Source organism: Phoca vitulina, unplaced genomic scaffold (genome assembly GCF_004348235.1).
Source record: "Phoca vitulina isolate PV1807 unplaced genomic scaffold, GSC_HSeal_1.0 scaffold81, whole genome shotgun sequence".
NCBI lineage: Eukaryota > Metazoa > Chordata > Mammalia > Carnivora > Phocidae > Phoca > Phoca vitulina.
Window position 1 is genome coordinate 2,734,134 of NW_022589784.1, and position 21,053 is coordinate 2,755,186.

At 62.9% G+C, this 21,053-nt stretch overlaps 1 protein-coding gene across 5 annotated transcripts in view; it reads right to left on the bottom strand.

Moving 5' to 3' along the window:
* Positions 1 to 1,479: 1,479 nt before the first annotated feature.
* The window catches only part of ZFR2 (zinc finger RNA binding protein 2), a 39,600-nt gene continuing 20,026 nt past the window's right edge, over positions 1,480 to 21,053 (bottom strand). For 2 of the 5 annotated variants that reach the window (XM_032394540.1, XM_032394543.1), the window contains exons 5-16: positions 20,708 to 20,890; positions 19,111 to 19,339; positions 17,841 to 17,998; positions 16,869 to 16,988; positions 15,325 to 15,449; positions 14,309 to 14,441; positions 13,496 to 13,686; positions 10,659 to 10,830; positions 7,462 to 7,600; positions 5,932 to 6,029; positions 5,479 to 5,574; positions 3,454 to 4,226 (exon numbers count right to left, since the gene is read on the bottom strand). In XM_032394540.1, the coding sequence (XP_032250431.1) occupies positions 3,831 to 4,226; positions 5,479 to 5,574; positions 5,932 to 6,029; positions 7,462 to 7,600; positions 10,659 to 10,830; positions 13,496 to 13,686; positions 14,309 to 14,441; positions 15,325 to 15,449; positions 16,869 to 16,988; positions 17,841 to 17,998; positions 19,111 to 19,339; positions 20,708 to 20,890 (2,040 nt within the window). In that variant the 3' untranslated portion in view covers positions 3,454 to 3,830. Of the gene's footprint in view, positions 2,897 to 3,445; positions 4,227 to 5,478; positions 5,575 to 5,931; positions 6,030 to 7,461; positions 7,601 to 10,658; positions 10,831 to 13,495; positions 13,687 to 14,308; positions 14,442 to 15,324; positions 15,450 to 16,868; positions 16,989 to 17,840; positions 17,999 to 19,110; positions 19,340 to 20,707; positions 20,891 to 21,053 lie in introns of those variants that run through there. The other 3 variants (XM_032394542.1, XM_032394541.1, XM_032394544.1) reach the window with 3 other exon arrangements.

A 21,053-nucleotide genomic window follows, 5' to 3' on the forward strand; every position in this document is an offset into this window, starting at 1 on the left:
CAGTGCTCGCCCTGGAGGCCAAGCCAGCCTCCCTTCCCGCCGTCCTGTTGCCCCTGCCTTAGCTGAGGCCTCTCGCCCAAACCATTACAACAGTCTCCTGGGATAAGATGGCAACAAGCGGCGTCCTCCCAGCCACAAGGCACGTCCCTCGGACAGTGAGACTCATCTCTGGGTGTCAGAGCATGGCTTCAAGCATTTGACACGTTTACTGGGCGACAACTATGTACTTGGTCTGTTCTAGACCTGGGGTTACCACGGGGAACAAAGTGGATGCGCTCCCTGCACGCAGAGAATTCTCGTCCCCGGGGGAAGGCAGGGAACACGTGATTTTAATCAGTGGTATGTGGGGTACAGAAAACGAATATGGTTATGTGCCAGGGTGAGGTGGTCAAGGAGTCTTTGAGGAGGTGACACCTGGGTTGAGACCCGAGGGAAGGGAGGTGTCGCTGGCCACACAGGTCAGAGAAGAGCTTACTAGGTAGTGGGAACAGCATGTGCAAAGGCCCTGGGGTGAGAATAGGTCTGAGGACAGCAGAGGCTTGTGGGTCTGAAGTGGCATTATGGAGGGAGAGGGTGGTGGATGGGCTTTTGTGGGGCTTCGTTGGTATTTGGGGTTTTATCCTGAGCTCCTACTGCTTGAGGATTGAAGCAGCAGATGGGCCACTGTGATGGCAGGCAGAAGTGGGGCCGACAGCACTTCCTGATGGCTTGAACTCGAGCACAGAGGAACCCAGGAGGACTCCCCGGTGGTGGTGGGGTGAGCCTGGGGAGCCGGTTGACTGGCAGAGCCACTGATAGATGCAGAGGGAGGGGGGTTGGCGAAGCTCTGCGGCAGGAGCAGGAGAATGTCGGCACCCTCCCCCGTGCCCCGTCTGCGGCTGCAGCCAGGACCAGCTGAGGGGCTGGCTCCGACTCCTAGGTGTTGTCAGGGTGCCCGCAGGAGGCAGGGGGCCGCTCCCCCCAGGAAGGGGGCCTGGGGCCCCAGAGGCAGAGGAGAGGGGCCTGCCCTCCCAGGGAGGTAGCAGTGGTTAGGCAGGGGCCGGCTGCTTCCGGTTTCCAGGAGATAAGGTGCCTACTAGAACGAGGCTCGGCTTCATCCGCCCAAGGGGCAGGCGGTCCCCTGGCCCGGCTCTGAGAAGGGGGTCCTGGTGTCTCCCTGCCCTGGTCTGCGTGCGCGCCTGTGCTCTGACACGTGCTGCTCCCACGGACCACCCATGCGTCCTCCCCCTGCTCCCCACCCGTGCCCCATCCTCATTGCCTGGGGACGCCCTGGGGCTTCACGCTGTCAGGAGCTCAGCCCAGGACCACGTCTCCCCACGTGAACCCCCGCTCTCCCCGCTGAGGTTTGCAACGAACATTCGGGAAAACTCCAGGGAACTCTTGGTAGGGGACCTGCAGGCAGAGAGCCCCCCCCCACCCCAACTCAGCTTGGCCGCCTCCTCCCCCAGGAAGCCCTCTGGGCCCCCGACCTTCCCGCTGATGGCCCCACTGTTCATTTCTGGGACCAGGCCAAGATGGGTTCCTTGAGCAGCCGTGGGGCACGTGGGATGAATGCTTCTCGGGTAGGGTCCCCAGGGCACCCTGGTGTGGGGGTGGCCCGAGGGACCCACATGTCGGAGTGCAGCCTCTGGGCAGCGCCAGCTCCTCAGACGTCCTCGGTGTTCACACCCGCGGCCTGAGTCCCAGAGAGAGATGCTGGCTGGTCAGGCGCCCCTGCTCGGAGCCCGGAGGGAGCAGCGGGAAGGCCCGAGGGAGAGACCGCGCAGTCCACACCAGAAGACATGGTTTATTCACTCCCCACCCCCCGCAAACTCTCGGCTAGCTCTAGGAGGACATGAGACACGAAGCCACACTCCGGCTGTCCCCTAAACACAGAAATGAAATTGAAGGGACCGATCGACCACAGATGGGCTTCTCTCCTTCAGGGCCACCCGGCAGCTGGACAAAACGCCCCAGCAAAGAGGGAGGTCTGGCCGCATCGGGGCAGGGGCTGGGCCGGGGGTGCCCCCATGCCCACCAGGCCCAGCCCTGGGCCTGCATCGGCTGCACCCAAGCGGGAGCGAGGGCAAAGCCCAGGCCCGAATGGGAAGTGGCAGACAGCAGTGTTAGAAGGCACTCAGTGGTAGGGGGTCAGGGCCGACTGTGGGTCACAGACCTCTCTGGGGGCCGAGGGGAGCGCCCAGCCTGCATCCTCACCACCACTCGGCCCTACCACCCTCCCTGGGGGTGGATGTGGGCTGGAGAGACACCGCCCAGCTCAGGCCTGCAGACCTCTGGCGGCGGGGGGTCTCTAGGCTGGGGGTCTGCAGGGGGCACTCCTGGCCTGGCTGTGCCCTCAGGCTTACCCGCACCCCCCAGCTCTCCCTGGCCTGCCTCCCCAGCTGAGAAGGGTCAGTTGGCAGGGCTTCGGGTCCACGCACAGCTGCGGCATCCAAAGGAAATGCCTCAGAAACCCACATGCTTAGTAGGCCACGGGCGAGTGCAAAGCTAGCGAGAAACGCCAGGGTTTACCATCGCGGTGCCGCACCTTCTACCCCGCCATGGGGGCCTCAGGGTGGGGAGGGGGTGGCCCCATGCGGCTCTCACTCCGGGGTAACGTGAGGATTTAAACACGAGTGTTTTTAAAGAAACCCACGGAGCCTTCCTGGAAAGGAAAACACGACAGTCCAACGTCGTCGGGATGAATCCAGGGAATCACGTGCAGGGGTGAGGCTGCTCATGCGGGCCCCTCTCCGCCCAGCCGGCCCTGCTTCCTCTGGACGTCGCCCTCGGGGGCCGCACCCGCCTCCCGCAGCCTCTTGCGGAAGCGCGGCCCGGGCCTGCTTCTGGGGGGCGGCAGAGGCTCCATGCCCAGGATCGCGTGGATCTGCCGGAACGCCAACAAGCGCAGGGCATGCTGGGGGCAGACAGCGGGTCAGTGCCCCCCGCGCGGCGCCCCAGCTCGCCCTGCGCCCACAGCCCAACTCGGAGCTCAGGACACACTCAGGCGCCAAGAGAGGTGGGGGGCTCGCTGGGGCCGGCGGATGGCAGGACGCCGCCAGGACGCCCCTCAGGGCCTCGGCCCCTGCTGGCCTCTCTACGGGGACCCCGAACCCTGCATCTCCTGTTCGCCCCTGATCCTGACCAACTTGGCGCTTCCTGTTAGGGGCCATTCGTAAGCGCCAGGCCCGACGTGGTTTCTGGGCCGCTGGGAGATCTTCTAAGTAAACTTGCCCGCTAAAAGGAAACCACAGCCAGGGGCTCTGCTGGGGTGCGTGGGGCTGGAGGCCACGGCTGGGTGTTTTCACACCACAGGGCAGGGGGCCTAGGGGCACCCAGGAGAGTTCCAGCCAGCAAGGTCCCGGGGGCAGTCCTGTCACCCTCAGGCCGCCCATCTCTGCAAAGGGAAGGAGGCGGGGAGGGGGGCGGCCCCCACCTGTGGAGCCCCAGGGCCTGGCTGTCCTACCTGGGCACTAGCCGTGATGTCCTCGCGCTGCTGGGGGGTCAGGGACCCGAGGGCGTCCCTCTGGTCTCTCTCGCAGGGATCCTGGAGCCCAGGCCCATCTTGGCGAGGGGAGGTGGGGGCGGCAAAGGAGAGAGCCCCCCGGTGAGAGACTGCCACGGCCGTGGGGCAACGCGGGGGCCCAGGCGGGTCCCACGGGGTCCGTCCCCGCCCCCCGCGCGCCGTGTGACCGCACAGACGGGCCCACTGCATCGCTTCTGCTCTTAGCCTGCTACCATCCTGTCACTAGAGCGACCAGGAAACCCCATTTCCGCAGCTGACATCTCAACCGTGGGGCGGTGCGGGGTCTCCCTTGGCGGCGGAAAATACGCCACGTGAACACCTCTGCCTACAGCCCATTATCTGCGTTGCGGCTGTTTCCTTCGGCAAGATTCCCGGGGCTCTCCAGAAAGGGCGGGTGGGCCCCCGAGAACCAGGGCCCTGCTGCCCCAGGGCGGGCCCCCTCCTGCCCCAACCCGCGCGCCCCGCTCTCCTCCGCGGGCGCGTCCACGTGCCTCCTCTGGGGCGCCTGCGTCTGTCCTGGCCCGTCCTCCCGTCTGCCTTGACGGTGCTCCCGAGTGCGTGTAAGCCACGTGCTGCGGGTCTCTGGGCTCCCCGGCCGGCGGGACTGACCTGTCAGGAGTGTCCCCGAGGCCACACACTCCAGGACACGCCTCATGCCGTCCCCAGGACTGAGGGGCCCCGACGCGCTGCTCAGAGCCTTCTCCACCAGCAGCTCCGTGGCCTGCGCCGGGTGGGGACAGGAGAGACACCGGGCCTTGGGGAGAGCACGCGGGCCTGCCTCCTGCCCAAACCGGAGCGAGAGCCGCAATGCCGGGCTGGGCGGGGTCGCCAGGGGACCCTGAGCTCCTTCCCTCAGGCCCACCCACCCTTGAATTTCTGCGGAGGAGGGGGATCCCTGGAGCCTCGCCTCCCGCCTCCCGCCTCCCCGGGGCCTGGCTGAGCGCAGGTTTCTTCACTCTCCACGTCTCCCAATTCCTCATAGGCAAATCCTGGGCACAGTAACACTGCGAGCCAGCGTCCCGAGGGTTAAAAGAACCACTCTCTGTGACCCTTGTGCATTTAGCTGGGGTCCCGATGACCCACTGGGCTGCTCTGGCATGCCCCCCCCCCCCCAGGAAGCCACCCTGCCTCAGGGAGGGTGTCCTGCGGGCGGGACCAGGACGCGTGCTATCTTGGGGGTGCTTCTAGATTTACAGGAAAACAGCTCCTCTCGGCGTCAGAGAGGACCCCACGTCCACAAGGGGGTCATGTCAAGATCGGTGTTCCTGCTGGACACGGGGCAGGAAGTGGAGACTGGGATGGGGGGGCACAAGAACCCTTGGTTTTGGAGACGGCCCTTGTGACTAAGGCCCAGGGCGGCTGGGCCGGGGTGGGAAGGGTCTGCTTGTCTAAGAGCCCGGCTTTGGTGGGGGAGACATGCTGCCCACAGAACTGACATACAAAGCAAGCGTCCCCCAAAGTAAAGGAGGGAGGGACAGACTCAGACCCGCCAACGGGTGCACGGACATGGTGTGATCCCAGAGAAAGGTGTTGGGGGGTGCCCCAGAGAGGGCAGGCAACTTGGGGTTTGGGGGCACGGGTGCCCCTGCGTCTGTCTTCTCCCTTTTCCCCCAATGGGCTTCGGGCTGACTGCTGGGGGGTGTCAGAGCCCTGGGCGGTCTCCCCATCAGAGGGAGGGGGTGTGCCAGGCGGCCCCCAAGCCAGCGTCCTGCGCGCCCCTGCCTTCGCGTGCTCCCTGGTTCTGTCTGTGAGGTGTGGGTTTCAGATGATGGCAGTCAGATGAGGCTATGCTCCGTAGCAGGCCTCTTCCCGGTCCCCAAGGGACCCCTGAGACGCCCCCACTGCATCTACCTTTCCTGGCTGCTCAGGCTTAAGGGGACCCCTTTCGGAAAGCCCAGCACTGGGAAGGGGGGCATCTGTCTCGGACAAAATGAGGCCCATGGGGGCGTGGAGGCCACCTGGTGCTGCCTTACCCAGTGTGGCAGGGCCCCCCAGGCGGGCACACGCCGGCAGAGGTCACGGAGGACCCTGAGGACAATCACACATGGCTGCAGGCCGCTGGCTCGAGCCTTTGGGGGAAAAAGTACACCGTTAGCTCAGGGAGCCACGTGCGCGAGGCCCGGGGCACAAGGGCTGATGCTCGGGCCGTGGGCCTGGCCCAGGAGGGACTCCGGGGGTCCGCACAGGCCGGCTGGCCTCAAGCACGGCAGCTGGGAGCGGAGTCCCTGCCCAAAGGGGCCCAGGCCAACTGAACGGTTCCAATTCGGAGCCCCTGGTACCCGCCATCGGGTGGCTGCATGGCCACAGCGTCCCCACCCCCGGAGCAGCGAGCACTCCGCTCACGTTCCTGACACGAGTGTCGGGTTCGCGCTTGGCGGGGAGACACGAGACACGGGCCAACCCGTGCGGCACCCCTGCCTCCTGACCTGGAACCACTTGGCGTGGCGGAGGGCAGCCAGTGACTGGAGGCACTTCTCTGGGCTCAGGACGTCGCCTGGGTCGGACGGAGGCACCTGCATTCCCTCTAGAAGGAAAGGGCGTGTGGGCAGAGCCCCTTCCCCTGCTCCCGCCTTCCTGGGCCCTCGGGTCTCTGGAAGGTACGGGGCTCCAGACCGTCTTTCCTCCAGGACACTGCAAGGACCGAAGTCACGTCTCTGCAAATCCTCTCCCTCCGCGGTCCCATGGTGAGCAAGTTACAGTTCAGGTGGGAGACTATGAATGAAGCCACATTTCCAGAAACTAACAAGGGCATCAACCACAAGAGAGGAAGTGGGTCAGACTCCAACAGGTGCCTTCATTGACGGCGAAAGCCCCGAGTCTGGGAGAGACTCAGGCGCCTTTTCCTGCCTTCTTACTACTGCCTCACACTCCCCTCCTGGCTCCAGGGGGCCCCCGATCACAGAGGTCAGGCGATGGGACCAAGTGTCACTTGTGCATAAGTGTCCCCACACGTGGTTCGCAAGCCAACCCCTCCTTCAGGCTGAGATGAGCCGGCAGGGATGTGTCTGCGAGGAGGGGCTTTCGAAGCTCCCCTCTGGTGACAGCCAGCCGGGGCCTGGACCCCCATGCGGGGACACAGCGGGGGTTCCCTCCAGCCAGCCCCATTCAGCAGCCTCGGAGCGCTCACACTTGCCCACGTGCCCAGTCTGCCCCGTTGGTGAGTCTGAGCAAAGCCCAGCGGGGCCTTCAGCTAGAATTTAACGATGTTGTTTTATCTCCCGTGTTTATTTTCTTAGACGACCATGACAACTGGTACCGTTTTCCACCAACAGTTCAAGGGTGCCACTCTTAAAAAACTTAAGTGACAAAAATGAACTGATTTAAAGAACGTTAGACGGTGGCCCTCCGCTATGACAAAACAATCGTGACGGAGGTTCGAGAATGACTGGAGTTTGGAAGACAGTCGCGGGGCTGTTCCGGGAGGTTCTGTGGCTCCCGGAGGCCCGCGGTGCGTTCCTGGAAGCTGGCCTTCACCACGTGGCCGTGACTCGAGGCCCTTGCTGCCCGCGGGCCTGGCCCAGCACCCTGCCCACTCCCTCCGGCGATGCCAACCCGCCTCAAGACCCCTGAGCCCCCACGTCCCACACGAGAGGCTTTGCGCCCCGCGGGGTTGGCTGCGGCCCCGGCTACACAGACACATGGAATCAACCGAGCCCCGGGGACCCGGCCCAGCCGGTCTCCCGGGGTGGAGAGCAGGAGCCTATGCTGGCCCGGAGGCGAGGGGAGGATGACGGTGCTGCGCGCCCGAGGTGGGTGCCCCGGAGCGCACCACAGCCTGGGCTCTGTCGGCAGCCGCCCCGACGCCCAGCTCTTCTCTGACGGTGGCATCCAGGGCTGACCGAAGTGCCAGAAGGCCGTCGGCTGTGGCCCCCACCCCACCCAGCACACGGGCAGATGCTGCCCTCAGCCACCAGGGGGCGCGGGGCGTGGGGCGGGAGAGAAGGGTCTGGCCGCACCTTGGTCCGGGGAAGGGTCCTCCCGCATCAGGGGCGAGGTGAGGGACACAGTGACCCTCATCCTGGGCTCCTCGCAGGAGGAAATGATGATGATGTCTTCGGAGTCAGAGGAGACCTCGTACTTGTCTTCTGTCACCATCTATGAGGTGCAAATGCAACACGAGTCCGTGTCACCCTGGCTGAGAAGCAAGGATGTGGCCGAGTGCTGGGCCCCGTGCTGGGCGCCTGGAACCGCCAAGGGACGGAGATGTAGCCCCCGGCCTGCGGGAGCGCACCTACGTAGCAGTGCGCACGGATAACAGACCCGGCATGTAGGTGCCTTCATATGTAAAGAATGCCCGCAGCTCAACAAGACCAGCAATCCAATTAAAAAAAAACAAACTGGGGTGCCTGGGTGGCTCAGTTGGTTAAGCGACTGCCTTCGGCTCAGGTCATGATCCTGGAGTCCCAGGATCGAGTCCCGCATCGGGCTCCCTGCTCGGCAGGGAGTCTGCTTCTCCCTCTGACCCTATCCCCTCTTGTGTTCCCTCTCTCATTCTCTCTCTCTCGCTCTCAAATAAATAAAATCTTTAAAAAAATAAAATAAAATAAAAAATAAAAAAACAAACTGGTGAGTGACATAACAGGTAGCTTGCAGAAAAGAGACAGAAATGACTCTCTTTATGCAACGACACAGATTACTCCCGTGGTAAGAAAGAAGCAAATTAAAACTATGACGAGGTACCATCATCACCTGGGAGCACAGACCTCAAGAAGTGTGAGGCACAGCCGGGCTGGCAAACCCGGGCATCTATAAACTGCTGGGGGAGGCTGACCTGGCAACATTTACCAGAAACATCTGGTCTCATGTATTTGGCCAGCAATTCTGCCCCTGGGATAAGCTCTCACGTGCGTACGAGGTCACCTTCTTGCTGGAAACGACCTGAATGTCCAACTACACAGAAGGGCCCCTCAAGTTATAGGCGAACAGCAGTGAAATGCTCGTCGGCCGCACAACACAATGACGTTCCTTAAATATGCACATGAAGTTGGACCCAGGGGCGCTAATTGAAAACAGCAAGATCCTTCAGCGGGTCTCGAACATGCTACAGTTTGGCACACCAGGGGAGAACAGGGAGAACCCATTCGGTGTTCAGGTTCCAGACAAGACCCAGGCCCCCTCTGGCTCTGGTCGCCACCCCTTGCCTGCCACAGGGGCCCAGGCACGGCCCCCGCCCCTCCCTGGGGGGTACCCTGAGCGGGTCACCCTCACAGGCAGGCCCTCCGGGGAGACTTCATAACGGATGCGGGTTTGGTGCAGTGCCCACTGCCCGGTAGAAGCCTTACAGCGTCCCTCGCCTTGTTTTGAAGTCCCTGAGACGTCTGGCCAGGGCTCCCCCGAGCTGCGTGGAACTTCAGGCAGCTGTCTCTGCACCCCTAGAAATGCTCTCTGCCCCGGCTAAATGGGGCAGAGAAATGCTAGAAATGCTAGAAATGCTCTCTGCACCCCGGCTAAATGCTCTCTGCTGTCTTTCCCCACCTGGCCAGCACGGGGGTTCAAATGCTTCCCCCTCACCTCCCTGGACTTCATGCTGCTTCACATCTTCGTGCGGGGACCGGAGAGCCCCAGGCCTGCCTCAGGGTGCCTGGGGCCTGCAGCACAGAGATGTGCACCCAGCACCCAGCATCCTCTGACGCCACCTGCATGCACGCCTGATGCCTGAATCACACCTTCCTCCTGCCTGGTACCCAGTCCCGTCCAGGGCCTCCTCCCGAGGGGGCCCCTGCGGGCGGCCCTGTCCATGGCGCTGGGGTGGGGTGCACTGCCCGCTCACCCACAGCCTGGGCTGTCTTCGTGAGCCTGCGTCTGAGCCATGCCTGCGCCCCTGCAAGAGCTAGCAGGAAAGCACTGTGTCATGGGTGTGAAGGAAACAGGTGTTTACTGGTTTATTTAAAAATTTATTTATCTGAGAGAGAAAGAGCGTGTGCGTTCATCTGTGAGAGTGGGGGGGGTGGGGAGGAGCAGAGGAGGAGGGAGAGGGAGAGAGAGAACCTCAAGCAGACTCCCCACTGAGCACAGAGCCTGTCATGGGGCTCGATCCCCTGACCCCAAGATCATGGCCTGAGGCTTAACCGACTGAGCCACGGAAATGAGTATTTAAATCAACCAAGCGGCGTTGTCACTCCTCTGCTCAAACCCCTCCTGTCTTCCCACTTCCCTGAGAACGCAGGCCTACCTGCTTGTATGGCCTTCAGGCCTGGTGTGATCCAGGCCCCCGTGTGCCGCCCCCAGGCCTCCTGCCGCTCGGCCGCTGCAGATGCAGGTCCTTCTACGTGGAACACTGTTCCCCCATCTTTCAAGGCCTCCCCTGTTGGGATGCACGCCTCCCCCCTCCCTGCCGGTGCTCCCTCCTTGGCCTCTGACTTTCATTTCTTCACAAACAGCACACTGGACATCCACTTGCTCTTCTGCTTGCTCGTGACCAGAGTGGGGGCCCCGGAGGGTGGGCCTGGGTCTGCGCAGCCCCCAGTGCTGGATTCTCCCGGGAGCAGAGACAGACTCACCAGGAAAGAGACCCCCTCCACCCCAGGATTGGACTTTTTTAACCTGAGATCATCTCAATCCTCCCCCAATCAAGGTCTCTGGTGAGAACGTCCCATGACAGTCCAGAGAGGAGCCCAGGCAGCCTCCCGCTGTCCCCAAACGGGTTTTCTTTTCTTTTTTTTTTTTTTAAAGATTTTTTATTTATTTGACAGCGAGAGGGAGAAACAAGCAGGGGGAGTGGGAGAGGGAGAAGCAGGCCTCCCGCCGAGCAGGGAGCCCGATGCGGGGCTCGATCCCAGGACCCTGGGATCATGACCTGAGCCGAAGGCAGACACTTAACGACTGAGCCACCCAGGCGCCCCTCCAAACAGGTTTTCACAGGGCTGCTCTCAACTCCCCACCACCAAGGGCCACATGCAGCGCTCGGCTCCACTCACCCCTGTAACGGCTGGTAAGTCGCCATCCGTAGTGACGGGACAGTTACGTCATTTCTGAGTTTTACCCTAAATTCACTTTATAAAGGAACCCCGAAGTTCCCCCTCTCGTCAACTTTTTTATAAAAACAACCTGGTCTGGGTCCAACAGCCACGTCTCTTGTTTCTTAGAACCGCATGGGAACAAAGCCATCCCGTCTGGGGGCCGCACACGGGGGCCACGGCGCTTACCCGCTTACCGGGAGCTGCCGGGGCAGCTGCTCGGAGACTCTCTGCAACAGGGCGCGCGTGGGCTTCTGCAAGCAGAGCAGGACCAGCCGCACCGTCCTGTCTCCCCGCAGGAGCAGGCCCTTCGCCAGGAGGCCGACCCGCATCACGCCCTTCAGGACCCGAGCTGAGGACGAGCCGCCGCTGTGAAGACAAGCCCACAAACGTGTGAGACCCACAGGGGAAGGGGCTCAGGAGAAGGGGCTGCCGCCAGGGTCCCCGACTCCTGCGCTCACAGGCTCCTTGCCGGGCCTCCGCCTCAGCTTCCCCATCTGTGAAATGGGCACGTGCCCCTGGGAACAAGCCCGCCAAGTTGCGTGCTCAGTAAGGGCTGGCGGTTACTCCTTCCTGATAATCTGCATTCTGAGGAAGGCCACCAATGGCCATCCCCATGGCCCCTGGTCCTCAGCCAGCTGGATCCACCCGCAGGGGCCCTGGGCTCTGTGTCCCTCCCGAGTGTCTCTGGGGTCACTGTGCCCCCCACCTCAGCTCCTTGGCTGGGAGGCCCATGCCGGTGCTCTGCCGGGAGCCTGCCCTCTCCCCTCCAGCCCACGTCCCGAGCCTGGCGGTGCCCCGCCCCGCAGCGTCCTCACTGGGGTCCCTGCTCGCTCACCCCTCTGAAGCCCAGGCCAGCTTGACTGCCTCTGCCTCGACATGTCCCCTCCCGGTGCTGCCCCTCTGCAGGTGGGGGGGGGTGGGGGACACCCCAGCTTCTCCCAGCCTGACCCGCAGCCTCCCTTGGTCCCTGTGCTCCAGCCCCACGAGGCTGCTTCCCTCGCCGGGCCCTCTGCCTGGACACGCTCACCAAGTCCCCCCTCCGCTCCAGGAGCCACAGCCGCTTGCTTTGTGACACTCCTCGGGATAGGAGGGGCCCTGGTTTTTAAAAATTCATTTCTGTATTTCTTTTTAGGCAGGCTCCATGCCCAGTGAGGAGCCCAATGTGGGGTTTGAACTCATGACCCTGAGATGGAGACTCAAGACACTTAACCAACTGATCCACCCAGGCGCCCCCATTTATGTGTTTCTTGTTGGTTCCTGGACCACGTGCACCAGAGCCTAGCGCTGCCCGAGAGGACTGGGCCAGGAGGCCACCAGCAACACGCAGATGGGAGACGGCTGGACTTGGGGGAGGACCAGGGAGGGCAGAGCACAGGGGGGCAGGGGTGTGTGTGTGGGGGGGCCTGCAGACAAAGAGACTCAGGCTCGTCAATCCATCTGGATCCCAATTCACACCCACTGTAAAACCAAACAGCCCTAAACCCACAGTCTGATCTCTGTGGACCCTGCTTATCTGACGCTGTTGAAGTATAACGGCATTGTGGTTTTGTGAAGTCAAAACAGGAGCCCTCGCTGTTTAGGGCCGGCTCCTGGCCTCCCGGACAGCTCCCTTCTAAGAGATCATGTAGGACAGGGGACCACGGTCCAGGGACCCGCACCGGGCGCTCAGTGGGGCTTCACTGTTCCGTCAACTTGTGTGGGAGAGAACCTCCACAGTGAGCGAAAACCCCCAGTGCTAACATGCTCTTTGCCACAACTGAGTACGTGACGGTTCACTATGACGCTCTGTAAAAAATGCATTTCCGTGTTTTTGAGAAATAAAGGACCTCACACGCGATTTGACGTAAATGTCATGTGAAAGCTTAAAGAATGAGCTCAGTTTTGTTTTTTGAGCCCACGGTGGTTGCACGGTTTAGGGGAGGGGGAGTGTGGGGCCGTGAAGGGGCGGCTCCCAGACGCACCACGTGGAGGCTGACCTGCTGTCGTGGGGTCACGCGAATCTGCAGGTGCTGAGCTGAGCGCCACGGGCGTGCTCACACGACACCTGCGACAAGCTGGAACGGGACTCTGCCATCTTGCGCAAGGGTGCCGGGGGCAGCTGGGTGCACCCCTGTTTCTCTACCACGCGTGGGTGGAGGAGGGGCACTCTCCTAGGGGAGGCCATCGGTTTGAGCCCAGGGGACAGGACGACTCCCTGGAGCTCACTCACGAGGGGCACACGTGCGCTCCCCCAGGGCGCAGACACTGCGGTAAGAAAAGGCTACTGAGGGGTACCAGCCGGACGCAAACGGGTGGACACTGCAGGACCCCTCTTGCGTGTGCGTGCGGTGTCCAGGACGGGCTGAGCCACGGGGACAGGAAGTGCAGTGGTGGGTGCCAGGGCGGGGGCAGGGGCGCGGGGAATTTAACAGGACAGATCTCCGCATCAGGGGGTGAAAGAGCCCTGGAGGCAGACGGTGGTGATGGGCGCACCCCCGCATGCGTCCTCCGTGCCCCTGGCCCGTCCGCGCGAACGTGGCTGAGATGGTAAGTGCCACGGTGTATTTCAGCATCATACAAACCTCTCAACGAGGAGACGAAGCAGCCACCCAGAGAGAAAGGGCTTGGAAAAGGGGACTTCCTCCCAGTCACAGGTGGGGGGCCTCCCCACCCGGACAGTCACGGCGCCTGGAACAGTGACTCACGCAGGCACTTGGTGGCATCTCCTGCTCGGGGGGCCCTCACCGCCCCCGGAGGAAGGGGACGGGTCAGAATCACCCTTAATCTCCATTTCACAGATGAGAAACAGACTGGTTCACCCTTCGTAAAGGACATTTCTAGATGCACCTTCGATAGGAAATGTCAATTTGGGGAACATTCTGTGGCGGGCTGGAAAGCCCCAGAGACCTCGAAGAGCTCAAAGCCAATTGGGGTGAGGCGCCTCTGCCCTCCTGCAAGCCACGTCCTGTCCAGAACCCCGACCCTCCACCCGGGGGGCCTCCCTGCCCCGCGCAGTCAGCCCGGGCCTTGGGAACAGAGTGACCCCCACTACCTGTGCTCACCGCCCGCGTGCTCGGGGCTTCCGGAGTTCTCCTCGGCCAGCGCGTCGGACACCAGCTTGAGGGCGCGCTCCGAGTGGGACACGGCCTTTTGCACGGCCAGGAGCTCCTCCTCCGTGGGGTAGATGGTGGCGTGCTTGTACAAGACGTGCCGGTCATCGCTGGACTCCAGCCGCCGCGCACACTGCCAGGAAAGGTGGGCTCGTCAAGGGCAGGCTGAAGGGCCCGGCGCCCGGCGGGCAGGGGCAGGGTGAGTGTCAGCCCCGCTGAGGCCCGGCGCGTGCAGCAGGGGGCCCTGGGGAGCCCCGGAGTCAGGCTGGCTTTGGGGGTGACAGGCAAGGGATAGCAGAGAGCCAGGCGAAAGAAGGATGGGGACCCACGAGGCCGTGAACCAGCGAGGATGTGTGACCGCGTGGGGCCTGTGGGCTCCCCTTTGCTGATGTCCTTACATTTCTGAGCCAGAGGCTTTTCAGCCAACTCAGTGCAGCTCTCCCCCTCAGCAAGGTGGGAATGGAAGGCTCCCACCCAACCCCGGGCCGGGCCTGCCCGGACGGACGCTGAGGGCTCCGCAGGGAAGTGGGGCCCCGGCCCGGGCTTCCTGTTGGTGACCAGTGTTGGGGCTGGGCTGTGGCCCGCAGGACCTGCCAGCTCCCAGCCCTGGGCACCTCTCGGGGGTCTTGGTTCAAAGTTGTGCTCCTCGCTCCTGGAGGATTCAGGTCTTTCTAGCGAGGGCCTGAGTAGCTCACCCGCCCGCAGGGCCTCCACCGAGGGAGGCATTTTGGCACAAAGACAAGGCCACCACCCACCAGAGGTGAGCCGGCAGGCGCCCCCGGCCTGCTCGTGAGGGAAGGAGAGTGCTGGTCGGGTGGTGAGGGTCCGGGGTGCTCATCCGGGGCCTGGGGCCCCTCCTCCGGTCGCCTCCGGCACAGCTGCTCGCGCCTGCAGGGAACCAGGGAAACAGGCTCCTCTAAGCGGCGGTGGGACCCCCGGGTGTGGCATCAGAAGCACCCCTCGTCCTGGGGCTGAGCAAGGCTGGGGCTCCAGGACCACCAGGGAGAGGTGCTGCCGCCTGACGGGGCCCCAAGAGCCCAGGACACGGGTCCTGCACCAATGCCCGCCATGGGCCAGGGAGCCGGAGGCGAGGCGGGCCTAGAGGACAGAGGCCAAGGGCAACAGGTGGGGAAGGAGGGGGCAGCTACAGCCCCGGGTCTGTCCTGGGCTTTGTTCCCCAGCTCCGACACTGCCCGGATCCTCCATCAATCAGACACCATGTCAGAAAACACTTTTAAATTGCTCCAGGGGGTGGAAGAGGACATGACAAATGTGTGGGTGGTCAGGGGACACCAGGGTCAGGGGAACACAAGGAACACTAAGGTTTAGGGGCGACCAGAGATCAGGGAGACACAGGAGGTCAAGGGACACTAGGATCAGGGGAACACCAGAGGTCAGGGGACACTGGGGGTAAGATAGACACAGGAGGTCAGGGGGACACTGGGGTCAGAGAACATACGTCAAGGACACACAGGAGGTCAAGGGACACCAGGGGTCAAGGGAACACTGGGGTCAGGGTGCATGGAGACCCAGGGCATCCCTGTGAATGGGGGCCCGGAGCGCCTGCCCGTGGTTGCGGGGACTGTGCTGTCCTATGTTTATGTTATGTGACGCTCACACAGGTCCTCAGTGTGACCGTCTCCCCCCAAGGGCAGTGTCCCGTGGCCACATCGCAGGGGTGAGCCCCTGGGTCCCTGCACCCGAAAGCGAGCAGAGGGTGTTCGGGGGGTGAGGGCGGCCTGGCAGGGACCCCAGCAGGGACCCCACGTACCAGCACCGCATCTCCTCGAGCCGCTTCCTGGTCAGCTGCCTCTGCTTCCTCAGCCTGGCCTCCAGCAGCTTCCGAGCTCTGTGGCTGGGCTTCACCGCAAACGGGAGGTCAGGGTCCACCTTTTTCTGGAAAGGGCAGGAAGGGCTGTGAGATGGGAGACCTTCATTTCGACAAGTGCCAGGAACCCCGGGAGCCCCCACGGCCACACCCTTCTGCGGGCTGACTCAACAGTCGGGGCTCCATCCCCCAGAGTCCTAACACTCGGGACCCGGGCGCCACAAAACAGGGAGCTTCCACGGGGAGCACGGCCGCGATGCATGCGCAGCCAGGGAAGAAGGAAATCCGGCCCCACCGTGAGACACCCTCACTGACCGCGGATGGGTCGCGGCAGAGCCAACGCCAAGTGCGTATTTCTAAGCAAGCTCACTCAGGGGAAACACCATCTGCGTGAAATCCAGCAATCCGCGTTTTCAATAGCACTGCAGATTCTCTTGCTGAACGTAGTTTATGGTGCTTCCTTCATCATTCACAAGGCGCAGTGCTGTCTAGCGACCATTCACTGCTGGCAATGGCCCACGGGTCCATCGATGGATGGACCGATACACACAATGTGTCCCCCACGCACGGGAGCATCCCTCGGCCACGAGCAGGAGCGAGGCGCCCACATGCGCTGCCCCGGGGACGGACCCCGAGCCCACGACGCTCAGGGAGGGAACCAGACATGGAAGGCCACACGGGGTGTGAGTCCACGTGGGTGACACGCACAGAACAGGCTCACCCACGGACGGGAAGGGGGCTCGTGGGACAGTATGTGGGGATGACTGCTAATGGGGATGGGGCTTCATTTTGGGGAGATGGAATATTCTGGAACTAGAGAGGTAAGGGTCACAGCTCTGTGAATCCACAGTAGTAAAAGCCATGAAACCGTACCCTTTATGTGGGTGAGTCGTGTGGCGTGTGAACGACACCTCAATGCAGTAGCTAAAAACGGGGGGTGTGCACGCGTGATGACACGCCCACTGCCCCGCGAACCTATGAGGGGAGGCCTGGGGAAGGCAGCCGACCGCCCCTCCTCTGGTGGAGCCCACAGGGCGGAAGGGCCCACGGGCCACACCCCGGGTGGGTAGTGGTGCGCCCCGACAAGGGCCCTGCTGGTGCTGGAGGCCTCAGCACCCGTCACCCCGGCTCCCCGGAGGACCGGCTCCCAGGGGACACTCAGCCTGGACAGCCCAGCGCCCCTGCCGCAGCAGCAGCGGCCCCTGGGTCACGGCCTCCCAGCCCCCAGGCTCCCCCCTTGCCCCCGCACCCCGGCTCAGCTGCATCTGTGAACCTGTTCCGGGTGCTCGGGGACCCCTCCAGCAATAAGCGGGTCCAGAGCCGAGACGCCATGGGAAACACAGCTAGTGCTGGGTCTCCTGCAGGCTCCAGGCAGCGGGAACGCGGGGGACAGGCCCACGGGGCCCGGAGCGCCTGTCGGGGGCACGGGGCGGGGTGCGGGAAGCCTGGCCGGTCAGCCCCCCCCGCCCCCGCCCAGCCCCGCACACCTTGTACTGCAGCCGGTGCCGCCGCCCCCGCACGTGCGTGTCCCTGGCCGTCGCGTCGCCGAAACTGCACTCGCACAGCCTGCACTGGAACCGGACCACCTTGCCTTCCTCGTTGCGCACCTGAGACACAGCGCCCCACTGAGCTGGCCGCTACCCACGCGGTGCATCTGGTCCCTGGGCACCCAGGGGCACCCTCCTCCCCTCGGGGGCACCGAGCCTTCCCGGGAGGCCTGCGTGCTGGCGTCCTGCCTGCCAAGCGGGCTTCAGGGGAGCCGGCGTGTCACCAACGCACCCTCCTGTGCCCCGGCTGCCCTCGGCCACTGTCCTGTCCCGTTCCCCCACCCCCCTCCCCGCCCCGGGCGCGGACACCCATGGCCTGTCCCGCACAGCCCCTGCCTCTGTTCCGTCCTGAGTTCCACCCGTCACAGGCCCTGCTGTGCTTCCTGAGGCTTTTATGCACCTGATCGTCTCCTCAACTCTGAAATGCCAGGGCTGCCTAGGCAGGACTCCTATCTGGGGTGGCAATTTTTCACGGGACAAAACCAGAAAACACGCTAATGCTCACACTTCCTTTCAGCCACTGAGGGGGAGCCTGAGAACTAGGGAAGCGGCCAGGGGAGGCGGCTTCCAAATCTGGTTCTAGAAGCTGTTCCAGGCAGGCCTTGCAGGCTCCGGGCACAGGGGCAGGGCCCACGGGGGTTGCACATCGGCTCCTGATGCCCAAGATCCCGTGCCTCTGTCTGTCTCAGGCCTTCCTTCTAAGACCTGAAACCCGGTGCCTGGACCTTCCAGTGAGTTCCGCAAGATGTTACGGCTCACTGTGGACTGCCCGTGGACAGGTGTGTACATCTCAGATGGAGACCCGGGGCGCGGTCCTGAAGCCTGAGCCCTGCTGGAGTCCTTCACCACAGCCCTAGGGGGGAGCAGGGTACATGCCGACGGCCCAGGGCACGGCAGCTGCCTGGCAGTTACCTCTTCCACATAGTCTGGGCCCACTGGCTGCGCATCACAGCTTCCAGAAGCTTCTGCGGAGTCTCCTCGGGCGGGCGGGTCTCTAGGCCCATCTGGTGCGGGGTGTGCCCGTTTGCCCTTTGGGGCCCTGCTGCTCGCCGCCTGAGGCTTGGAAGGCCCTGGAAGGAAAAGCTGGGCTGCTCATGACCTGCTCCAGCCAGAAACCAGGGCCGGCTTCCGGTCTGCCCACGTCAAGTATGGAATGCGATGCAAACCAAGGTCTCCCACTGCGCATTCACCCCCTTGTGACATCAGTCAGTCGGATTCCCGGTCCTGAAAGACCCCTTCCGTGCCAGCTTGGGTCGCAGCTGAGAGCACCAGGCCCACGCAGCATTTGGTGCCCACCTGAACACGTCCACGGGGAGGCCCCAGTGGCAGGCCCCTCGTGGAGGAGCCCGTGGCCGCACCACTCTGCAGCTCCTAGGTAGCCGAAGATGGACTTCCAGGTGGACCCGGGGTCATGGTCAAGCTAGCCCCCTTCAGCAAATTCACTGGGCGCCAGAGGGGAGACGGGTCTCTGTTACCACACTGCTCTCTGGTTTGGAGTTCAATATCATGTGGTGATTCAAAACACAGTGCTGCTGAGGCTCAAAATAAATCCTCCTCCCCTTCCTGGGCAAAGCTCAGTGGTGGAGAGCAGAGCCCGTGGGATGGCCCTGGGTCTGAATCCCACCTCCACTATGGATGAGGTGGCCCAGGGCCAGGTACGTGACCTTGCCTCACCTCTGGTTGTCCCTCTGCAAACCGGGATTACGACAGAACCTACTTTCCAGAAAAGAGTCGCGGAGGGCAAATCAGGAATGCCGCAAAGCAGTCAGCGGAGTGTCTCCCACGGACCCTAGCTGTTGCCACTCAATCCGCGCCACCAGGCAGGCCACACACAGGGGAGATGGGGCTGCAGGTGGGGGGCCAAGGAGCCCCCCTCAATTTCCTGAGACCCACATAACTCATCGGAGCCCTGAGCACATGTTCACCCTGAGCACTGGGGCGTGAGTCATGCTGCCACCGGACTACGGGCTCTGCCCACACTTCCCAAGGGTGTGGCCCAAGGTGGCCAGAATGTGGGAGAGAAGGCGTGCCTCTCGCCATCCCCACCCTCCATCCAGGGCTTAGCCCCTCTAGAGAGAGGTGACGGCTCTGACGCACGCCCACAGTTAACAGGACAAGTGCTTCTTTGAAACCCCAGCAGGAGGAACGAGTCAGAGCGTGGGCGTGGGGCTGTGACACGTACCCACACTCCTGGCCTTCAAAGCCGCTGGTCTCCTGGCCGGCGCTGGCTTGCTCAGGGCACACACGCCGGGGCCAGCAGGGGCTGTGGGCTTAGCAGAGGCCATGGGGGGACTCTCCGTGGCGACGGGGGCCGGCTTGCTGGTGCAGGTGGCCTGGGCTGAGCTGGAGTCCCCCAGCACTGGTTCAATGGTAGGGATGGGCTTCCCCAACTTAGTGTGCAGCTTCAAGACCTGGAACAGACCCAGGCCCCCTGTCAGGGCCACCACCGAGCCTGATCAGGCTTCCTCAAGAGGCAGGAAGAGCACGTGGTGGGTGGAGGGGGCTGGCAACCTGTGGGAGGGAGGGTGCAGGTCCCATCCCAGGCCCCAGCGGCATGCCCTTGGCTCTCAGGCATCACTCCCTCTAGAAGATCCTTCCTGCTTCCAGGCCCCATTCAATGCACTTATTGGAAGGACTGTCCCACCGCCCGTAGCATCTTCCCGGACAACCACCTCAGACCTGTTCTCAGGCTCCAAGTCTCTGACACTCACAGCTCAGACCTGCCTCCACCCAGAGCTGGTTGCAGGTTCTCCCCGGCCCCCAGAACGGCCCACTCCTCCTGGGTCCCAGTTCTCCTGCCTGCACCCCTGCATGGCCAGGCCTGTGCATCCCCTTTTCTCACTTCTCCTCCACCTGCTCACTTCCCCTCCTCCACGTCTGCTCTTGCCTTTGTGAGTTTTGTGGATTTGCTCGAGCTTTCGAGAGCCTGCCCCGGCTGGGCCGAAGGAGGGGAGAAGACAGGTCCTCAGGCAGGTGATCTGAGGGTGGCCCAGCTCTGCAGTGGGGAGCTGGAGGAGGGCTGGCCGCGGGGGAGGATAGGAGCAAAGGCCCCGGGGGCAGGAGGGAGGTGGGCCTGGGCACCAGGAGGAGGTTCTGTGTGGGGCCACGAGACAGGGGCCTTCCTAATTGTCCTGCTGGTGACTACATGGGGAGAAGCTGGTGTCCTGCCAGGCACTCCTCCTGCCTGCAGCGCACACCGCCCCCCAAGAGAGCATTATCTTGCAGGTTATCAATACCATTTGGGAAGGGTTGCTGCTTTTCGCAAAGCTCCCTCTGGAGCACGGCAAGGGCAGGCCCCAGGGAGAGAGATGGGGGTCTCCCTACCTTCTCTCGGGTGGGGGATCCCATCAAGTTTCTCCATGAACTGACATAATACAGGCACTTTTAAGGCCACAGGAAAATGTTGATTGCTATCAACAATCAATATTAAAAGCACGGCTATTAAATTATTCCCTATCAATTAAAACACTGCTATCAAAATTGACATGAAACCTTACTGTTTGAATTGTATTAACTGAATTGGATCTGCTTAATTTTTAAAAAGCAGAACCCCAAATGGACCGTGCAGTTTGACCTCATCAACAAACTCTTGTTTCTACAAACGTGTAAATACCTAAGGTTTCCCCTGCGGTCTGGGAACAAGCCCCCCCTCACCCTTGGCCCAGGGGGCGGGTGAGACTTCTATAATATTCTGAGGAATGCAACAGCATGGGCCCCACAGGAAGAGCTTCCTGTCGTTGGCGGCGCCCTCGATGCCGGGGGCCTGGGAGGGCTCCTACCTTCTGGTGCCTGGCGCCCCGGATGTGAGCGGCGTAGGCGTCCGGCCCCGGGCACCACACGGCACAGAGGCCACAGCCCAGCCGCGCTGGCACCCCGCCCGGGCCACTGCTGGCCTGGGTGCCCATCTTCTGGGCCGCCTCTTTCTTTTTGTGCTTCTGCCCCTCCAGGTGCTCACGGTAGGCCTGCAGGCAGAGAGCGAGAGCGGCCTGAGAGGTGTGCGGGCGGGTGCATGTGTGTGTGTGTGCACGCGCAGTTCACTCCCGGGGGAGACCCAGGCCGCCGCCCCCCTCCCTCCGCTCACCGGCCACCCAGACGCTCGGTGTGCCTTTGTTAAACCCAGTCAAT